The following is a 21,270-nucleotide window of genomic DNA, read 5'->3' as shown; positions in this document are numbered from 1 at the left end:
AACTCTAACTAGGGTGCCCGAAAGTGAACTCACCTTGTGATGTGTATGTAAGGGAGGCAAAGGCAACAGCAGCAGCAGGGACCTGTGCTGATCTTGAAATGGTCATTTTCAAACCTCCTGAGAAATAACTTTTGACCTCCACATTCTTTAATCATCATCAGCAAGAACTTGTGGATCACAATGGCAAAAAAACTACAAGAGGAAAACCAGATCAGGTTAAGTGCACCCAAAGTGCATGTGCTTTTTGTACAGCAGCACAGACACTGTGCTACATCTATGCCAGGGTAGACATGTATCTTTAGCCGTCCTGCTACAGGTATTTGCAATGTTGATATTTCTGAGTACTCATTGTACAGAAAAATTACTTGACAAGGGTGGGGTCTGTTAAGTATTGATTTCATTTTCCAGGAAATAAACAGAAATATGGAACAATTAAGTAATTTCTCTAAGGCCACAGACCGTGTTGGTGGGAGAGTCAACATTAGCATGCAGGAGTTCCTGGCTCCCACCCTGGAGTTCAAACCATTAGAGGAGAGGTGCACAGACTTCAAAAGGGGGCACAGCAAAATTGGCTGCTGGCTCTCAGGCTCATCCTTCTCACTGAAAATGTTGAAACGTGTTCCTGTTTTTATGTACATTTGTTCACGTTTCTATACCGATGAATACAGTGTTTACATTCTACAGACTTATTTTCTTACACATCGAAAAAGTTTATTTTCATATGAACAGCACCAAAATTTCCAGCAGTATCCAGTTTGGACAGGGTGCAGGGACCCCCGCTAATTGCAGGGATGAAAAGTGGAGCTGATGTAAAAAGTTAGCTCACCCTGGCATTCGACTATACTGCCTCTGCTTTAGTATAATATTTTCCTGCTAGCTGGCTGAGCTCTCATCAGTGCCATCACGCTTGACACCCACAGTCAGAAACTTTGTAAGCAAATCACTTTCGGCCTTACACAATTTTCTTTTTAAAATATACAGATCCATGATTATGCTTTCTTTTTATATGTATTTTTAGCATCATACATGCTTCTAGAGTTAGACAAAGTTGTGAGTCTAATAATATGGCAGATAGTAACAGGGAGGGAGCTGTGCTAGTCTATATACTATCAAAACAAAAAGCAGTCAAGTAGCACTTTAAAGACTAGCAAAATAATTTATTAGGTGAACTTTTGTGGGACAGACCCACTTCTTCAGACCATAGCCACACCAGAACAGAGAGTTTTATGTTTTATCAGGCATAAATTCAGTCAGGCAGAATGTGCATTTACCGTCCAAACAATAATGCAACTTAATTAGTCAGGATTGCTCCAGCTTGTTTATTCCATCTCAGTAAATGTAGCCAGAAGTCATGAGGCATTATAAGAGAAACTTTGCAAAAGCATTTGTGTGATTTCAAATAACAAGTCCCATTGACTTGCCAATACAACTTGTGTTCCTAAGTCACCTAGATGGCTTTGAAAATCCCACGCTATAGCTTTCAACCTTTCAGCCTCTACCTTAAAAGGGTAAACCATTACGTCTAGGAAGAGGAGGCTACAGTCCTTCAACTTCCCCTTTAAATATCAGAGCTGTCAACCCTTCACACTGAGTTTTTATCAGGACATGTGTGGAACATTAATGTAGTCATTGAAGGTTCACTTGCCATCTTTAATAAAATGACCATACAGTACACCATTAATGAAAGCCCAGTGAAAAGTCACAGGGCAGAGTCTCATTCTACATGACATTGAGAGAGGTAAAGGAAAAACTGCTTCAAGGCTGCTGCCAATCAAAGAGATCAGTTACATGCTTTCATTCTGCAGTTCCCACACGAAGGGGGCTGTAGTTTTTTTTTTTTTTCCCTGCTTGCGAAACCAGCTGCTAAGAGATTTCATGTCAAACTAAAAACCCGTTATTAAATTTACAAAATGACTATGTTTACCTCATGCTAGAGGCTGTTTAAAGGCAGAAAATTCAGGCTGCACAGAAACAAGAATACATACACTGATGCAGTGGAGTCTGTAAACATTGTTGAGCGAGGAATCCACATCCCAATGCATGATGTAGTAGCTATCACCTGGACAGAACGAGAGAGGGAGGGTGACAGAGGGGCAGAGATAAAAAGGTTTGTGCATTAATTGCAGCATCTTTAGAGAAAGAGTCTTTATTATGTTTGATTGGATGTCTTTCTTCTCCTCTTACCGGAGCCGCTGCATTTATCCAAATAAAAATTGTCCTTGTAGAGGAGGGGATTTTCCTGTAGATATAGAACACTTCCTCTACAAACACCAGGTTGGCTGTTAGTGTCATTAGAGTCAAGATGGCAAAGAGAAATATACCTGTAAAATCAAGGCCTGCAAAAAGAAACAAGACACATTAATGAGCGTAACACATTCAGTGTAGGAATGCACCTCAGAAGTATGTTTTAAGCCAAACTCCTGCACAGGCTTCCTTAACTTGATGCACTGATATTGACTGCAGTGGGATGCCTGGGAGTGCATCAGGTGAAGCTGGTGAATAAGTCTTTGCAGGATCTGGGTCTAGGGCTTCATATTCTTCACAGTGCATGCGCATGCAAGTCCTGCTGCCAAGTGTGGAAAGAATGTGTCTGTGTTTGTGTGGAATCCCGCAAAAATCCCATTCAGATTCCTGAACGAGGACTTTGACATGTCTGCAACAGAGACACTCCTTTAGCTTTAATTCAAGCTAGTTCCCATGCAGGTCAGCAATGCATGCTGGGACAAGTACTCTTGTATGAATCTAATAAATAACCCCCCGCCCCAAATATTCTGAGAAGTGGACTCACTCCATCTTAAGCATAAGCATAAGACCATAAGCAAAGCTGCATGCATTAGTATTAATTCCTTCCCTTCACAGTGAGTTCAAGGGGCTGTTCCTGCATGTCTTCCGCATTAAAAATTCCCAGAGATCTGTGTGGCAGTTTATGTGCACAAGGAAAACATGATAAGGACTCTAACATATTAATCAGCCTCACCCTAGGACAGGCTGCCTCATTGCTTCGTTGCAATGGGACATTTTCCCACACCACTCATCCATAACTTTGCTAGATACCATTGCAGTACATAGGCCAGCAGCACAGAGGCCTGAGTGGGTTCAGGTTTCCAGCTGCAGCTGTGCTCCCACGAACCCTTTGTCAGCTATGGGAGTTAGACATCAGCTAAAATCATAACCCCCTTTGGAAAATGGTGCCAGTACTCAGTGCCCTCATGCAATACTACTAGAATCATACCACCCTTCTCATCCCCTTCTCATTTTATAGCACAAGCATATATGGGCAATATTACAAAGCCAAAGGCACAACATGAGCTCAATCTAGCTAGAGACGCAAAGGGTAACACAAAAACATTCTACAGATACATTAGAAGTAAGAGGAAGACCAGGGACAGGGTTGGCCCCTTACCACACCCACCGACAGGTAAAAGAGGCAACTGCCCCAGGCCCAGCGACTCCCAGTCGCCACCACTGCTACTAAGGCAGCCGCAATGGCCAGAGCCTCAGGTCCCTTACACTGTTGCAAGAGTGCTGCAACGCATGCTCCAGGCAGCACTTCGGGCTTGGGGTGGTAGGAGGGGGTGCACGAGGGTCTGGGCTGCCCTGAAGGCTGAGTCTCCCCAGCCCTGCCCCTTCCACACAAGGCCCTCTCCCACTTTGCCCAAGGACCCAGCAGGGCTGCTAGCCCCTCTGACCATTACTCACTGAACAGAGAGAAACCATAACAGATAATGTGGAAATGGTATACGCGCTCAATGACTTGTTTCGGTTTTCACCAAGAAGGTTGGTGGTGATTGGGCGCCTAACCTAATGAATACCAGTGAAAAGGGGGTAGGTTCTAAAGCTAAAATAGGAAAAGAACAAATTGAAAACTACTTAGACAATTTAGATGTCTCCAAGTCACCAGGGACTGATGAAATGAATCGTAAAATATTCGAAGAGCTGACTGAGAACATATCTGAGTCACTAGCTACTACCTTGAAAAAGTCATGGAAAACAAGAGAGCTTCCAGAAGATTGGAAAAGGGCAAACACAGTCCCCATTTATAAAAAGGGAAATAAGGACTAACCCGGGAATTACAGACCAGCCAGTTGGGTAGAACACAGCACACTAACACCCACAACTCTGGCTCAAATTTAAAATGGTCTTTCGGGCTGGCCAGAAATATTCTGCGTTGAATTCTTTTAATAGCCCTTATATCTGGCTGTTGAAATTCAGGAAACAGCTGCTCCACCTCCACCCCCGTCACTCCAACAGAAACTTTTTCCCTCTTTGCTTCACATATGTTAGGTAAGTCACAGCAGGCAGCTATGAGCCGTGGGGATATTTTTCTGACTGAGATCCGTTCTCATGAGTAAACAATGCCAGCAACACTTTCAATTACCAAAAGCACATTCAACTGTCATTCCGCACCTGCAGAGTGCCATACACCATGATTAGGCACCCCACTATGCAACTTGCCCCCATTTCAGCGCATTGGGTTTTTGGAAGTTTTAGCAAAGCATGACTGGACTGAAACAAGTCATGCAACCTGACTTCATGAAGTTGAATTGTTGCTTGGTGCTGATTAGGTAGCGTCATGAATCATGAGCTAGGGATAGATAACACTACCAATGCTAAACTTCCAGTCATAAAAGAAAGGCCACACGTGTAGCCTTCTGAGCAGACCTGTGCTGTTCTATATGTTAGCATTATGACCTTTCCCTGGATACCTAACATTGATGTTGGTAAAGCATCCTCCCTTGTAAGGCACAAATGCTTGTTTCACAATAGAAAAGTTGCCCTTTTTGGTGATGTACTCAGTGGCAAGGTGGTCTGTGTCAAAACAGGAGTATGCATGCCACATATTGCTTCTCTGTACCAGAGACCCAAGTTTGGGAACTTCACAGTTGAAAATCCATGGATTATGTCCTTCACATTATCCAGAACCATACTCCCGTGTAGGAGGAGGTGATAAATAGCTCTGCATGCTTGCATCACAATAGCTCCAACTGTGGCTTTCCTGTCTCCAAACTGATTTCCCACTTAGCAGCAGCAATCCAGAGTTGCAAGTTTGCCTGGTGCAATGACCACTCGCTTCTCCACTCTCGCAGCAGCTCTCATTTTGGTCTTGCTCCTTCAGGGGGCTGGGGTGAGCACAGCACAGATCCAAGAATGTCGACTTGTCCATCTGAAAGTTCTGTAGCCACTGTTCATGATCCCAAACTGGCTTTAGGATGCAATCCCACCAATCAGTTCTTGTTTCTCAGGCCCAGAAGAGGCACTCCACCATCTGCAGCTGCTCCATGACTGCCAGCAACAACCTTGAACTGGCTTTCCCTGTGTTCCGCAGAACTCTCTCCTCCACGAAATCGTGTTGCTCATTTATTCAGTTCTTCTTGAAGCTCTGTAAATGCTGTGCTCTGTGCCTGAAGAGCTCATGACTACAGTACAGATCTGGGCAGGCTCCATGCTTCTGCCAGAGGTGGTGAGCAGCAAAGAGGGATGCACAAGTTGGTGAGATGTTGAAAAAAAGGCACAAAATTATGGCATGCAAATAACATTATGCGGTTGAGATAGTTGCACTTTTGGAAATTGACCCCATAGTCTCAGTCGCCTTGGATGACTCATTTCAGTCCCACTGTGCATTGCTAAAGCTTCCAAAAACACAGTGTCCTGAATGGGGGCAAGCTGCACAGTGGGATACTTAATCATACTTTATCGCATTCTGCATTGACTTAAGCACATCTGGTGAGTGCAAGCACTGATGCCTGCAGAAGCCAAGTAGGCAAGTGCACAAGTAAAGTACTAACTGCAGTGACTGTAAGCCAAAGTAACTTCATTTGGCATCGATTTAAGATCATGGCCTGACAGATATACGCTCTCAAAGAAACGTACTGCACGAGACAGATGAAAAAAATGCAATGTTGTCACACGCCGTTCAATCAGGAACCCATTCATTCACAGTTATTTCTTCACTCTAAGCGAGCATTTCTCAAACTGGGGTCCAGGTTGATGCGCCCCACTGGTCAATTCCTCCCCCTGCCTCACAATGACTCTGTACACCCGGGAGTGAAGGGGGACTGGGGCTGAGGAAGGCTCCTTACCGCCCCTGCCTCTGCACAGCTCCTAAAAGCAGCCACCAGGTCCCAGGAGCCCCTAGGTGCACCAGAGAGCCAAGGATGCTCCACATGCTGCCCCCATCCTGAGTGATGGATCCATAGCTACATTGGTGGGGAACCACGACCAACAGGACCTGCAGGGGTGACATCTGCAGACATGAGGTCATCACAGGATGACTTCCTGGCTTCCCATGTGCCTATGGGCTGCAAGGACATGGCAGCCACTTCCTGGGAGCCATGGTAAGAGCTGCTGGGACCCCACACCCTCTCTTGGACCCCAACCCTCTGCCCCAGCCCTGAGATCCCTGCTGCACCCCAAACCCATCATCCCTGGCCCCATCCCAGAGCCCTCACTCCCTCTCACACCCAACCCGCTACCCCAGACTGATGACAGTGAGTGAGAGTGACAGAGGGAGGGGGTGAAGCAAGTGGAGTTAGGGCCTCAGAGAGGGGGAAAGCCAGGGGGTCTCCCAAAATATTAACGTCAGAATGAGGGTCCCTGGGTTGCTAAAGTTCAACAACCGCTGCTCTCAGGAACAGAATGTTTCAGAAGGTGTTAACAGGTGTCTACATAAGTGCTACGGCGACGTCCCAGTAAATTTAAATTAACTCAGATGAAAAAAAGGATCTTTACAGGACTATAGACCAAATGGAAATTCTTTGAACCTACCCCAATGACTCTGGCGTTGAGTCAAACATCACATAGCTCCTTTATTAGGGCTTCTTTACTTTCTCTCCCCATAGCTGTCCCCTTTTCATTCCATGAGCCAAACCCCAGCTGGGCTGTGAGTAGTAAGGAGTGACCATGCTGTCTTCTCACTCTACCTGCTCCCCAGGACCGAGCGGCAGTAAAGCCAGCATCATGGCAACCAGTCTGACGAAAGCCAGGAATCCACTGTCAAGCCTTCAAGGAAGGCTGATTGGTTAGCAACACTTGGCAAAGGACAGATTCTCTCACTCGGACTCTTCACTACTGACCAGGAGCGAGATGTGCTGGACAGCACAATGCCTAGTTGTATTTATTTGTGGTCAGTTTACTCCACAGCTGCAAAGATTTTTAATTTTCGCCTAGGACGTGAGTGGGTTAGGGCACCAGGGACTTGAGTCTTTTCTCATGTAACACACCAGTGAAGTCAGTGGAATGACACCAGTGCATTATTTCATGCAATAGGAAAACTGCTCACCCTCCAGATAACAGTAACAAAGTCTTACTTCCCTTTCCATGGGACTAGCTCCACATGGATGCTGAGCACCCACAATTCCCCACTGGTGTTAGAGGGAGATGTGTCTCTCCTCAGAAGTGAGCTGACTACACACAGTTTCTCCTCTATCAGGTAACATCTAGTCCTGCTCTCTGTTCTGTGTGGCACCAGCAGGACTGCTTGCTGTGGATAGGGAGCACTCAGTAATTAGTTTTCAGTATTGGAATGTTTTTGCACCAAGCACCAGCTTATGTAAGTCCTGTTTTTCTAGTTTTACACGGGAAATAACCAGGCCCCTTGGCAGGGAGCATTCACCTGAACTCAACAAAACAAAAACTGTCTTTCTGGCTCATTAACTCTGTGTGTGTCAAAATATAATGTGGACAAAGGCTTTAATAAGCTTCATAGACTGGAATTTATGTACAGTCCCATTGGGAGGCCCCTGAGTTCAGACTGGTAGATCCAAGCCAAAGATGTTAAACTTGTCAGTTATGTTGCCCTACTTCCTAGTAATTTACTTTGCCAATTGCTTGAGCTCAACTGTCGCATAGTCTTCTGAATCCCTGCCTCAGAACTTCTCACTCTGATCTCATTAGATACTTTCCCTGACATTCAGCCTGAGTTCCTTCTTCCCATTAAACACCATAAACAATTCCTTTTCCTTCCTGGCATTTACTAGAGCCATGTGAAACGCCTGTTCCTAACTTCAGCTCAGTCTGCTCTCAGTTACTGTTCTTTATTTGCAACACTTTAGCCGTGTCTACACGTGCACGCTACTTCGAAGTAGTGGCACTAACTTCGAAATAGCGCCCGTCACGGCTACACGCGTTGGGCGCTATTTCGAAGTTAACTTCGACGTTAGGCGGCGAGATGTCGAAGTCGCTAACCCCATGAGGGATAGGAATAGCACCCGACTTCGACGTTCAACGTCGAAGTAGGGACCGTGTAGTCGTTGCGCGTCCCGCAACTTCGAAATAGTGGGGTCCGCCATGGCGACCATCAGCTGAGGGGTTGAGAGACGCTCTCTCTCCAGCCCCTGCGGGGCTCTATGGTCACCATGGGCAGCAGCTCTTAGCCCAGGGCTTCTGGCTGCTGCTGCGGCAGCTGGGGATCCATGCTGCAGGCACAGGGTCTGCAACCAGTTGTCGGCTCTGTGTATTTTGTGTTGTTTAGTGCAACTGTGTCTGGGAGGGGCCCTTTAAGGGAGCAGCTTGCTGTTGAGTCCACCCTGTGACCCTGTCTGCAGCTGTGCCTGGCACCCTTATTTCGATGTGTGCTACTTTGGCATGTAGACGTTCCCTCGCAGCGCCTATTTCGATGTGGTGCCGCGCAACGTCGAAGTTGAACATCGACGTTGCCAGCCCTGGAGGACGTGTAGACGTTACTCATCGAAATAGCCTATTTCAATGTTGCTACATCGAAATAAGCTATTTCGATGTAGGCTTCACGTGTAGACGTAGCCTTTGTGTCTGAAGGCCCCAGGCAGCCAGCTAGTGAGGCACTTTGCACACAGATGAAAAAAGAAAGAACCATTGGGATGAACCTGATCTGCCTTTCAATGAAATTTTGTTTTTAAATGTTGGACTTATCAGCGAAAAGCATCTTAACTGTGTAGCCTTTGTCTTCCCATTCCCAACCAGCATTACTGAACTGTCGTCTGAGCTTAGATGTAAGATCCTTTGGACAAGGGCCTGGGTTTTATCTGCTTTATCAAGCCTGATGCATAGTCAGGTCACTAACTGACTGACTGACTAACAAACATAGGCTTATTAAAAAAATATTACCCAGCTTGTGCTTCTAAACTGTCCTGAAGTTTAACAGTGAGCGGGCCCCAGCCGTATGCTGTCTACAGTCTGGTTTATGCAGGACAGCACTGTAATGTAATTCCACTTTTCCTTAGCCAGTCTGTTCCATGAAGACATCTGCATCATTGCAAGTGTACAGAAGGACCACAGGGTACAGGGAAAGCTGCGGCTGAGAAAGAGTTGAGGGAGCCTTATGAATCAAATGGCTGGGTGAGGTATTGTAAGAAAGCTGCAGATGGGACAGAGGTAAGAGCACAGGCCCCTGGCTGTGGAGTATCTGGCTTTTTTAGAGGAACTGTTGGAATCCTTTGTTATAGACAATAAGGGCCTTTCCTTAGATCAGTTTAACAAGAATTTGTACAGACAGGACACTTCCTTCCCTTCCCTGTCTGCAAAAATAGCATAGCTGCCAGCAGTCACCCACTGTGTACATGACTAGGAAACTAAGTGTGAGTAATAAATGAGCGAGGCACCCCACAGACAACAGCTGTACATAATTCCCTGAAATCCAAGAAGTTGTGCTTTTATTGGAAATACTTCAGCAACTATGTGTTCCAGAAGAGGCACAGAAATGTTATATCAGACCAAAGCAGGCCCATCTAACCTCTCCACACCTCCTTCTCTGTTGGAAGTCAGCACTACATGCTTCAGGAGCAGAAACTACACAGTAAACTGCAGAATAAACTAACCCCACATGGGAGTCTTATACCTGAAGTAGGAGGGCTCCCACCTTACGCTAAAACAAGCATTTCAGTTTGGTGGATGTTCTTATTATCTATGTAAATGTCTCTTCTTTTTCTGAACCCTACAAACCAGTGTTTCTTAAACTTTTGAGACCACAGCATACCAAACAATAATATTTTTTATGCAGAAAACCTACAGAAATCTTCAGAAAAAACTGTTGTCAGGCCAAAAAAACAAATAGCAACACAGACAGCAAACCAAAATGAAGTAATTTAATCACGTATCACAGCAATGAAGAAGCAACACTGTAACTGGCTTTAGTAACAGAAAATATGGTCTTATTGTAAAACTTTGAATTATTTTTCCAAATGCTTGCGGCACACCTGCAAGTTGTTTAAGATCATTTAAGAAACACTGCTACAAACCCGTTGTCCAAGTATTTTGTAATGGGCACAGCAAAATGTTGGGAAGTAGGAAAAGATCTTTCACTTTTCAGATTCACTGCTTTGACTGCAGTAACCACTTTCACAATTTTCTGTTTTAAATCCTTATGGGAAAACACACTGAAGATTCCAATCTGATAACAATTGCAACATCCCGGTAAACACCATCTGTGTCTTGAAAAACAATGCAAAACTGACATGTACATGCTTACAGCTGCTGGGCACTGAAGCTGAGGGCTTGTCCAAAATTGCAATGCTACAGCAACAGAGCTGCTGTAGTGCTTCACTGTAAAAGCTATCTATGCCAACAGGAGGGGTTCTCCTGTCAGCATAAGTAATTCACCTGCCCGAAAGCTGGTAGCTAATTCTGTGGAAGAATTCTCCCATCACCCTAGCACCATTTACACCAGGACTTAATGGGCTTAATTATGTTGCTCAGGAGTGTCGATTTTTCACACTCTGAGGAACATATCTGTATCAGTGTCATTTTCTAGTGTACACCAATCCTGAATCTACAGTTTCCTCAGACCCTGCAACCCTCCCATAGGAAGAAATAAGGCTTGCTTTCTTCTGCCAGCCCTAACATTCTAGCTCAGTGTCTTCAGAAACCAAAAGTTCCACTCTTGCTAATGCTGTACCAGTTCAGGGCAAGCAGGGCCTACAGCCACTGTGGGCCCCAGACCAAAGCTGGATGAGGGCCTGGTTCTGTGACCACTAAAGGGGCGGGACCAATGGCATAAGGGGTGGGGCCAAGGACAGCCAGCACTTAATGCTGCCTGGGCTGTAGTGCTGGGCCCTCCCCCTCGTCAGAGCCACATGGAGTGGCAAAGCAGAGCTGCCACAGCATTTCAAAGGGGCCTCAAGTGCCAGTCGCCACTGGTGCCAAGTTTTGCCCTTTGAAATGCCCAGCCCCAGGGAAACTTTTCCCTTCCCCACCTCCTGAGTCAGCAGGCCTGGTTCAGTGGTAGGGGATAATCCAATGCCAGACAACATGTATCCACACCTACATGATGTAAGGTTTGCTCGCCACTGGCTTATGTTATGTGTTGAAAAAAAAAATATCAAGGACAAATAACAAGCAGTCCTGTGGCACCTTAGATTCTTTCATCTGAGGAAGTGAGTTTTACCCAGGAAAGCTCATGATCTAATAAATTTGTTAGTTTCTAACATGCCCCAGGACTGCTTGTTATTTATGAAGCTACAGACCCCTCAAGGACAAAACAGAAATGGAGTTTGTCAAGATGGCGGCTTTACTCACCAAACTGCTTGGCTTATTTATTTATTAGTCCTCTGTTGTTGATTAGCAGTCAAGCTATATCAGTGACAAGGGCCTTCCAGGGATGACCCTGACTCTCGGATACATCCTTGTTTATGACTCCAGCTTACCCATTGGCTTCTGACTTTCTATTTGACTCCTCAACCCTGGCTCCAGTTTCACTGGTGCCTGATTACTAGATCTGTGATTGATTAGTGGAACTGCTAGTTCAACCACACACAAGATCCTCCTCCACCCACAGGGCAGCTTATAATGTACCCATGGAGGGCACTGCACCAAGTTTAAACCAAATCTTTTTGAAATAAGCTTTTGGTGGAAGCCAGTGCCAATGTATGTGTACAGAAGGCCATACTGCCTGATACATGGAGCTCTTGGTAACATGGGATACTGCAATAAATAAAAACCCCACTGCAGCACTGTCTCAGCCCCACCATGCTGTATGAAAACTGGCTTATGACTATAACTATGCATAACTCAAAGGCACTTTATGCTAAACAGCTTACGTAACCTATCATTCAAGAGCCTGTGAACTGCTGAATGTATTTATTCTATTTTTGTGCATGTGTCTTTCTTGTATGTGACGTGAGAAATATGAAGTGGAAATCCTTTTCTTTAGTCTAGGTATGCTACTACAAGCCATTAGTGATACTTCAGGAACTTAATGGTTCAGTAATCAAATCCACAGCCCATGAATGGTTTTGTTTTTCCTGTAAACCCGAACTGTGGTTGGTCCTACAATGATTTGTGACTAGGCCACATGATGCTGGAACCCATTTTGGATCTGGTACTTTTTCACGCAAGGTGAGAACAATTTGAAATGAGCACAAAGAATTCCCACCTTGGGCAAAAGGAATCTAAAGGGGAGAAACCAAACAATAGGAGGAGGAGCCAGACACCAGGAGGCCTCTCTTTTATCACCCAAGATGCCTTCTGAAAATATCGAAGACTGAATAGGGAAAGGATCAGGCCCAAGCTAGGAGGCTGCCTACCACATGAAAGAAACGATTAGCGCAACCGTTAGGGTAAGAATTTGCATGTAGCAAGTTTCTTAAGCTACACTTGCACTGCCCCTTTACTGTAAATAAGATGCATAATTTGCACTATGCTATTTCGGCATTTGGCACTATTTGGTGCAATCTACGCAGAGCCAAATATCAAAATACTACACTAATTCGAGGCATCCCTTATTCCACCATCAGCGAAGTGTAGAGGGATGCCAAAATGGCAGACCCCAGGTGTGTTTCATAGACATGGAGTAGCTATTTCAGGATATCCTGCTATCCTGAAATAGCTCTGCAGTGTAAACATAGCTTTAGTGTATTGGGATTAGCTAGTGTGTTTTGCTTATTTTGATTTAGTAATTCACTTTGATCTGTTTGTTTCCCAATGTAATAATTTAAATCCTACTTTTTATATTTTATAAAAACACTTTTGTTTATTGTCAAACCCAGTGTAAATAATTGTTACCTAGAGGGTGCAACCATTGTCCATATCTCTCTCCACGTAAGACTTTTATACAAAGTAAGGCAGATTTATTTGGAATTTTGGTCCTCTTTGTGGGCAGCATTCTTAGGTGCAGTTAATAGTCTTATACCTGAAGCCCTCCCAGAGCTAATCTGGTTCATTATCCGTACTGCTCTACTGGTGGTGGGGGGGGTGGGCCTATTACCCTGACTTGGTGCATAGTTTGGAGGAGACCAGAGCTTCTGGCTGTGATGGAGTTCGGGGTCCCCCAAGCTCTGCACCCCGTCCGCAGGCAGGAGCGACTCTCATTCAGCAGGAGAACAGCAGGTTTATTAGCCGACAGGACACAGCGTCGTACAGAGGAGTCAGTGCAGCCAGCAGAGACAGCCAGTCCAATGCATGTTGGGGAGAGGAGGCCCCAACGGGCCCCCAGAGCCGGGGCCTTGCCCCCTCCTTGGTCTCGCTCTCCCTCAGCCCAGACTAACTGCTTCCCGACTCCCAGTTCCAATTCAAACCCCTCAGGCTCCACCTCCTCCATTGTCTCCAGTACAAAGGTGTTACCTGGTCGTCAAGGTTACCCTCAGCAGGAGACCCACACCCTCTGTGAGCCACTCACACACACCGGTATCCCCCACTCCATCACACTGGCCCAGCAGGATAGGATGATGGGGTGCCTCAGAGTGCAGGTTGATGGCTCAGTGGCATAACCAGTACATTGAGTGACACTTGTACACTAGTGCAGATGCTTGTACACTAATGCCAGAAGCCTGGGGAACAAACAGGAAGAACCAGAGGCCCAGGCACAGTCAAAGAAGTATGAGGTGGTTGGTATAATGGAGACTTGGTGGGACGATTCGCATAACTGGAGCACGGTCATGGAAGGTTACAAACTGTTTAGGAAGGACAGACAGGGGAGAAAAGGAGGAGGAGTTGCGCTCTATGTGAGGGAGCAGTATGATTGCTCAGAGCTCCAGTATAAGGAGGGAGAAAATCCAGTTGAGCATCTTTGAGTTAAGCTTACAGGAGGAAGTAACAGAGGTGATGTTGTAGTTGGTGTCTGCTATAGGCCACCATATCAGGGAGATGAGGTAGATGAGGATTTCTTCAGACAGCTAAATGAAGCTTCCAAATCACAGGCCCTGATTCTCATGGGAGACTTTAACCATCCAGAGATTTGTTGGGAGACCAATACAGCAGCACACAGACAATCCAGGAAGTTTTTGCAGAATGTTGGGGATAAGTTCTGGGTACAAGTGCTGAAGGAACCGACCAGGGGCCGTGTGCAACTTGACCTGCTACTCACAAACAGGGAAGAACTAGTAGGAGAAATAGAAGTGAGTGGAAACCTGGGCCGCAGTGACCATGAGATCATAGATTTCACGATCCGGACAAAAGGAAGAAGGGTGAGCAGTAACATACAGACCCTTGATTTCAAAAGAGCAGACTTCGACTCCCTGAGAGAACTGATGGGCAGGATCCCTTGGGAAACAAAGATGAAGGGGAAAAGAGTTCAACAGAACTGGCAGTATTTTAAAGAAGCCTTACTGAAGGCACAGAACAAACCACCCCGATGCACGGTAAGAAATGCAAACATGGTAGGCAACCAGCTTGACTTAAAAGGGAAGTCCTTACTCAGCTTAAACTCAAAAAGGATGCATACAAGAAATGGAACATGGACAGTGGACTAAGGAGGAATATAAACATACAGCTGGAGAATGCCAGGCAATAATCAGGAAAGCGAAAGCACAATTGGAACTGCAGCTGGCAAGGGATGTGAAGAGTAACAAGAAGGGTTTCTACAGGCATGTTAACAATAAACGGATGATCAGAGAAGGTGTGGGGCCGTTACTGGATGAAGGCGGTAACCTAGTATCAGATGATGCAGGAAAAGCTGACGTACTCAATGCTATTTTTGCCTTAGTCTTCACACACAACGTCAACTCCCACGTGACGGTCCTAGACAACGCAATATGGGAAGGTGGAGGGCAGCCATCTGCGCTGAAGGAACAAGTTCTGAGCTCTCTAGAAAAACCAGATTTACCCAAATCTGGATTTAATGCAGCCAAGGGTACTGAGGGAATTGGCAGAAGTCATTGCTGAACCTTTGGCCATTATTTTTGAAGACTCTTGGATATCAGGGGAGATACCGCATGACTGGAAAAAGGCAAACGTAGTGCTCATCTTTAAAAAGGAAAGGAGAACAATCCAGAAAACTATAGACGGGTTAGCCTTACCTCAATCCCTGGGAAAATAATGGAGGGGATCCTCAAGGAATCCATTTTGGAGCACTTGGAAGAGGGGAAAGTGGTCAAAAGTAGCCAACATGGATTAACAAAGGGCAAGTCCTGCCTGACCATTCTGATTAGCTGCTATGATGAGGTAACAGGCTCTATGGACATGGGGAAGTCAGTGGATGTGATATACCTTGACTTCAGCAAAGCTTTTAATACGGTCTCCCACAACATTCTTGTCCATAAATTAAGGAAATATGGATTGGATCCTGGACTATAAGATGGATAGAAAGCTGGCTTGACAGTTGTGCCCAACAGGTAGTGGTCAATGGCTAAATATCTGGATAGCGGTCGGTTTCAAGCAGAGTGTCGCAACGCTCGGTTCTGGGGCCAATGTTATTCAACATCTTTATTAATGACCTGGATGAGGGACTGGATTGCACCCTCAGCAAGTTTGCGGATGACACAAAACTAGGGGGAGAGGTAGATACATTGGAGGGTAGAGAGAGAATCCAGAGGGACCTGGATAAATCAGAGGACTGGGCCAAAAGAAATTTGATGCAGTTCAACAAGGAGAAGTGTAGAATCCTGCACCTGAGGCGGAAGAATCCCAAGCATTGTTCCAGGCTGGGGACCAACTGGCTCAGCAGCAGTATGACGGAAAGGGGCCTAGGGGTTATGGTGGATGAAAGGCTGGATATGAGCAAACAGTGTGCCCTTGTAGCCAAGAAGGCTAATGGCATACTAGGGTGCATTAGGAGGAGCATTTTGAGCAGATGTAGAGAAGTAGTTATTTCTCTCTATTCGGCACTAGTAAGGCCACATCTTGAATACTGCGTCCAGTTTTCAGCCTTCCAGTATAAAAAGGATGTGGATTTGCTGGAGCAGATTCAGAGGAGTACAACAAAAATGATTACGGGGCTGGAGCACAAGACCTATGAGGACAGGATGAGCGATTTGGGCTTGTTTAATTTACAGAAGAGAAGACGGAGGCGTGATTTAATAGCAGCCTTCAACTTCCTGAAGGGGAGCTCTAAAAAGGAGGGTGAGAAACTGTTCTCAGTGATCTCAGATAGCAGAACAAGGAGTAATGGCCTGAAGTTGAAGAGGGAGAGGTATAGGTTAGATATTAGGAAAAACTACTTCACCAGGCGGGTGGTGAAGCATTGGAATGTGTTGCCTAGAGAGGTGGTGGATTCTCCATCCCTCGAGGTTTTTAAGTCCAAGCTTGATAAGGTCCTGGCTGGGACGACTTAGTTGGGGTTGATCCTGCCTGAAGCAGGGGGCTGGACTAGATGACCTCCTGAGGTCCCTTCCAGCCCTGTGACTCTGAATCCCAAGGGGACCTCTGCGATCCACTTATCACAAGCATACCTCAGAGTCTTTGTCAGCTGACTCAGGCTCCTGGGTCTGAGGCTGTGGGGCTAAGAATAGCTGTATAGCCGTTCCTACTCGAGCTGGAGGTTGGGTTCTGAAACCCGGTGATAGGGCTGGTTCTCAGAGCTTGAGCTCCAACTCAAGTGGGAGTATCTGCAGGCCTACTTATAGCCCTGTAGTATGATCTCTCTGAGCCTGTCTGTTGACACAAACTCTGACACTTGCTAAAAAAGGACGGTTGTTTTTGTTTTGTTTTGTTTTTGCAATAGAGACATACTCCAGCTGTACTTTTTTCCAAGGGTTGATGTCCCACCATGCTCCACACTGACACCCATTACGGGATAAGGGACTCGCTTCTCCTTTCCCACTGAAAAGCCCATAGGGATAAGGGTCGGTGCACGTGATCTCCAAAATATGTGGTAAGGTTGGGGAGATGCAGTGGTGTGTTCCATTCAGGGGAAGAGTCTGTGGCCACACAGGCCTTGTCTTCGAAACAAAGGAACAATCTGAACACAAGTTTACCCTACAGTAGAGCGGGTAAATTGTACTTTTAACATGTTAAAATCCTGTTGTGGAGAAGGCAGATTAACATGTTATCTAATGTGCTAAAACCACTTTTTTCCTAGTGAAGACATGTCTTTAGTGCTGTGTTTCTTATACTTTCTAAGACCACAGGACACCAAAACAATAATAATTTTAATGCGGAACACCTATAAAAGTTTTCTTCAAAAATATTCTTAAAAAAGAAAATCACCCCAACAGTAATTTCATCAGTATCATAGCAATGAAGAAGTAACAGTGTGTCTGGTTTTTAATAACAGAAAATATCTACCATCAGTGTATTCTTCCAAACTCTCACAGCACACCAGTGAGTTGTTCACCGAACACCAGTGCTCCACAGAACATAGTTTAAGAAACACTGCTTTAGAGGCCAAGAAAGAAGAGGCATGACAACATGCTAGCTGCACAGGAGGCTTCATGCTACCTTACTAGACTCCCTGAGGCTACATATTTCCCTTCTGCTATGGATCAAAAATGAAAAGGAGTCAAAGCTGCTTCCAATAGACTTTTTGAGCCACAGACCTGCTGCACAACTCTGATTCCTTTCCACCCTGGAATGCCTTCTCCTCAGGAGTACAGGGAGCCCTGACAGCATTGAGTTTACATGAAAGAAGAATCCTTGGACATAGCAAGGGAGAAGCTCCTGCACGGTCCACTTAATGGCTTGTGCACAAGTTCTGTGACTGCCCTGCTCTTCTTGGAAGGGAGGAAGGAGCTTCTGGACCCAGAAATACAGCACCTCTGCCCAGCTTCCTCACCCCAACACATACACACACATACCCACCAAAATAAGGAATACTCCATTTTTATTCTTATAAATGGTCTATAAATTTCAAGTAACAAAGCACCCTCTCTCTTTGCAGCTCTTTTCCACCTGCCCCATTTCTTGCTGAATCTCTTTCCCGTCCACTAAACAGAAAATTAAGATCATTGCAGTTTACCAAGGAACTTTTTCTCTTATCTTGGGCAGCATGGATCATGCAAGCTGAGAGCTGATTGGTTGTATTGCGGTCCCCTCCTGAAGTTCACTGCCAGAGAACTTCCCACCAGGCAAATACACAAGTTAAAAACAACTCACTATGGTACCATCACTTTGGTAATGTATTAGCCTTACCATATCTGACCTTTCAAAAAAAAAAAGAGGACACCGTGGGAGGGAGTGTGTCTGAATCAGTATCTACCCACTTACCTGGTATTAGTGGGTTATAGCATAGCTAGTACATTACTACCAGGTGACTTTGGTAGACTCTGATACGGGGACACTTCCTCTCCGGAGTGATCTCGTTTTTTGCAAGGTCAAACATGGTCACCCTAGAATAAATGTTCCACCCCCTCCACCCAGGATCGGTCCCTTAATGCCTCACTTGTCTAGCACATTTCCAACCCCAGCCAAGATTTTCTCCCGGCGGCCCCTGCATGTCGGTTCCCGCGTGAACTCCTGGAGCACAGAACAAACACCGATGATAACACCCGTTCCCGGCAGGGGTCCACGTGTGCGGGGCTCTTAATGACGGGAACCCCTTTCAGCCCCCTCCGCCCCGGGAGACGTCACTCCAGTACGACGGGCCGGCGGTGCGCGGGGATTTCGGCGTGCCTCGCCCAGACACGTTTCCAGCTGGGAAATACCCGCCCCGGCTCTGGTTAAGTAGCAGCGGCACTTACTTCCTAGGATCTGGTGAGCGAGCGGGGGCTGCTGCGCCGCGCAGGCGGGCTCGCTCCCATTCCCCATGCCCGAGCCGGCCGCGGGACTCGTCTCCTCTTGTCGCCCGCGCCCGGTGGCTCTTCTGCCGGGCCCCGCCCCGTGCCGCAGGCGGGGGAATGGCCGGCGACCAAAGCGCTGCTCCGTCCCCTTCGCTCTTCCCGTAAGGGGCCGAGCCTCCCCCGCCGGCCACCCCTGCGGGTGCGTGGCTGGCGGGCTTCTGGCTTGGCCCACGTGCCGGCGCTACCTCGCTCCGGGCTGCACGTGAGCAGCCAGGAAAAGCTTCGCCGGGCGGGGAGCGGAGGGAACCTTAGGGAAGTCTTGCGGTTCAGTGTCCGGGAGGAGGCGGCGGGGGGAACAGAAAGCAATCAGCCTACACGTTACCGTGTACACTGGGGCCTGGTGCACTCCTGACCTCAGGGAGGTTCCACACTGACACCCGCCTCGCCTTGTCCCCTCTGCTTTGGTGTTGCCCATTTGCCAGGTGTTTGAAAGGTACACAGTGAAGGTGCCCCGCTCCGACCGCAAGACAGGTCCCTGACGCATACAGAGTGACCACTTGCAGGACAGGGCCCAAGCTTCCTGATTTCCATGTAAAATCAGTTCACTGTTGTTACAGCTGCTTCCCCTTTCCTGGCCAGGGCCCTGCTTGCTGAATGTAGATGAAATGTGCTTTTGCTGCAGGTGGAGGTCACCATTTAAATGAAAGTAAGCTGTGCTAGTCTATACACTTATTGCATTTAAATGAAGTTCAACTCCAAGCTTCAGCTCTCTCCCCTCTCAAATGCAGTTGGAGGAAAGGCTTAAGATGATCTGGGTCAATCACTCCTCAGTGTCAACCTGTTTGCTACCTATGAGGACAGTTCCATGTATGTTAATTGCAGGGACAAAGAACGGGTGTTTTGCAAAGTGCTTTGATTCTTTTCTCTAAACCTTGAATCAAGTCATATATAGATGGCCCTTAGCCTAGTTGGGCTAGAGAAGTTCAGTTGGGTTTCACTCTCCGCCTCTTCTTCCTTCCCCATTTTGTGCCTATGGAAACTCTACTACCCTCCATCGCCAGATGTTAAGGAAGAGCTGGAGGGGTTACCTAAAGCTGCGGTTACACTACAGCACTCTGTCAACGGAAGTCACTGTCAAAAGAGATTTCTTGACAAAACCTTCTGTCGACAGACTACAGCCACACAGAAAAGCCAGTTGGAAGAGTGCTCCACTCTGTCGACAAAGCAGCCAGTCTGCCCAGCTGCTCTCTGGACAAAACAGGCACCCAGAAGCACAGCAGACAGTGGCTGCCCATTGTTTTGAATGCCCTGTCTGTTGAGAGAAGCCCCCCACCCCAATCGTCCACACAGCTTTACTGTTGACAGAATCTGTCAGCAGCAGCTTTATGCCTCATGGCTTTGTGTTTGAACGTTCCACCAGTTTTGTTGCCAAAACTCACTTGCGTAACTCTAGCCTATGGGTTTCACTTTTCTCTCCACACATGCCTGCCCCAGCAGTACCTCCCACAGCTCTGGAAATGCCAGCTATTCTCACTTTCACAAGGCTTTACGAGAAACATTTTAAGTCTCTGAGCAAGAAGCCTACAGACTGCACTCTGCCATTTACCTTTCCATATACAGTTAGGGGCAAGGGAGAATAATGAGCACATTTTGGAGCAAATCACTGTCTTACTAAAATGGAAAACCACCCTAGGCTTGACCTTATAAGGAAGGAAAACTAGAAAGGGGAAATAAGTGAAAATCAAACTTTTTATCCTGTGTTTAAAAATGATTTAACTGAAGAGCTGGATTTTACTCAAAGCTTAAACAACACAATTTTGAGTCAGTTTTGCATGTTCTTGCCCTATAAACTAAAACTATCTTTTGCATAAAAAGGCGGTGGTGGGTTCATGAGACAGAGAGAATTACATTACAACAAATGCAGATTTATAAACTTCAGGAAAAGAAGAAAAATTCCAAACAGTCATTTTGTTTTGCTTTTTCTAAAGCAGCAGAATTTGACATTTTGATGGAGTGGATAGAGCTGGTTGAGAATTTTTGGTGGAATTGTTCTCCAATGGAAAACTCATTTTGCACAAAATTGGCATTTTCCACAGGAGAATGTCAATTAAGCCACCATGTTGATTTTCTCATGGGAAATCAAAAAAATGAAATGTTTCATTTCAGGTTGGTTTGACCGGATTCTGAATAGTTGTACTTGCTGAACCATGCTAGCACTCTTTGTCTGGAGTCTGTTCACCATTCAACTGCACTATCCTAATTGTAGCACACTGCCTTACAGAAGCTGTAGTTTGGACTCATGTTTTCTTCTATGGTCTAAGCTTCCCAGCCAGACCACATCTCCCATCATGCAATACAGTGTACTCTTTGATTGAGCATGATAGGCCATAAAGCTCCCATAACTATAGGTGCAAGGGAGGAGGTCAGTGGT

General features: G+C 46.2%; 1 protein-coding gene across 1 annotated transcript in view; it reads right to left on the bottom strand.

Moving 5' to 3' along the window:
- The window catches only part of LOC142006867 (organic solute transporter subunit alpha-like), a 48,179-nt gene extending 29,239 nt beyond the window's left edge, over nucleotides 1-18,940 (bottom strand). Inside the window, exons 1-4 of the mRNA XM_074983377.1 lie at nucleotides 18,801-18,940; nucleotides 2,185-2,336; nucleotides 1,986-2,059; nucleotides 34-192 (exon numbers count right to left, since the gene is read on the bottom strand). Coding sequence (XP_074839478.1) covers nucleotides 34-192; nucleotides 1,986-2,059; nucleotides 2,185-2,336; nucleotides 18,801-18,867 — 452 coding nt within the window. The 5' untranslated portion in view covers nucleotides 18,868-18,940. The remainder of the gene's footprint in view (nucleotides 1-33; nucleotides 193-1,985; nucleotides 2,060-2,184; nucleotides 2,337-18,800) is intronic.
- Between the last annotated feature and the right edge of the window lie 2,330 nt (nucleotides 18,941-21,270).

Source organism: Carettochelys insculpta, chromosome 1, assembly GCF_033958435.1.
Source record: "Carettochelys insculpta isolate YL-2023 chromosome 1, ASM3395843v1, whole genome shotgun sequence".
NCBI classification, from domain to species: domain Eukaryota; kingdom Metazoa; phylum Chordata; order Testudines; family Carettochelyidae; genus Carettochelys; species Carettochelys insculpta.
Note: the sequence above shows the minus strand (reverse complement) of the source record. Positions and strands in the feature narration are given on the sequence as shown.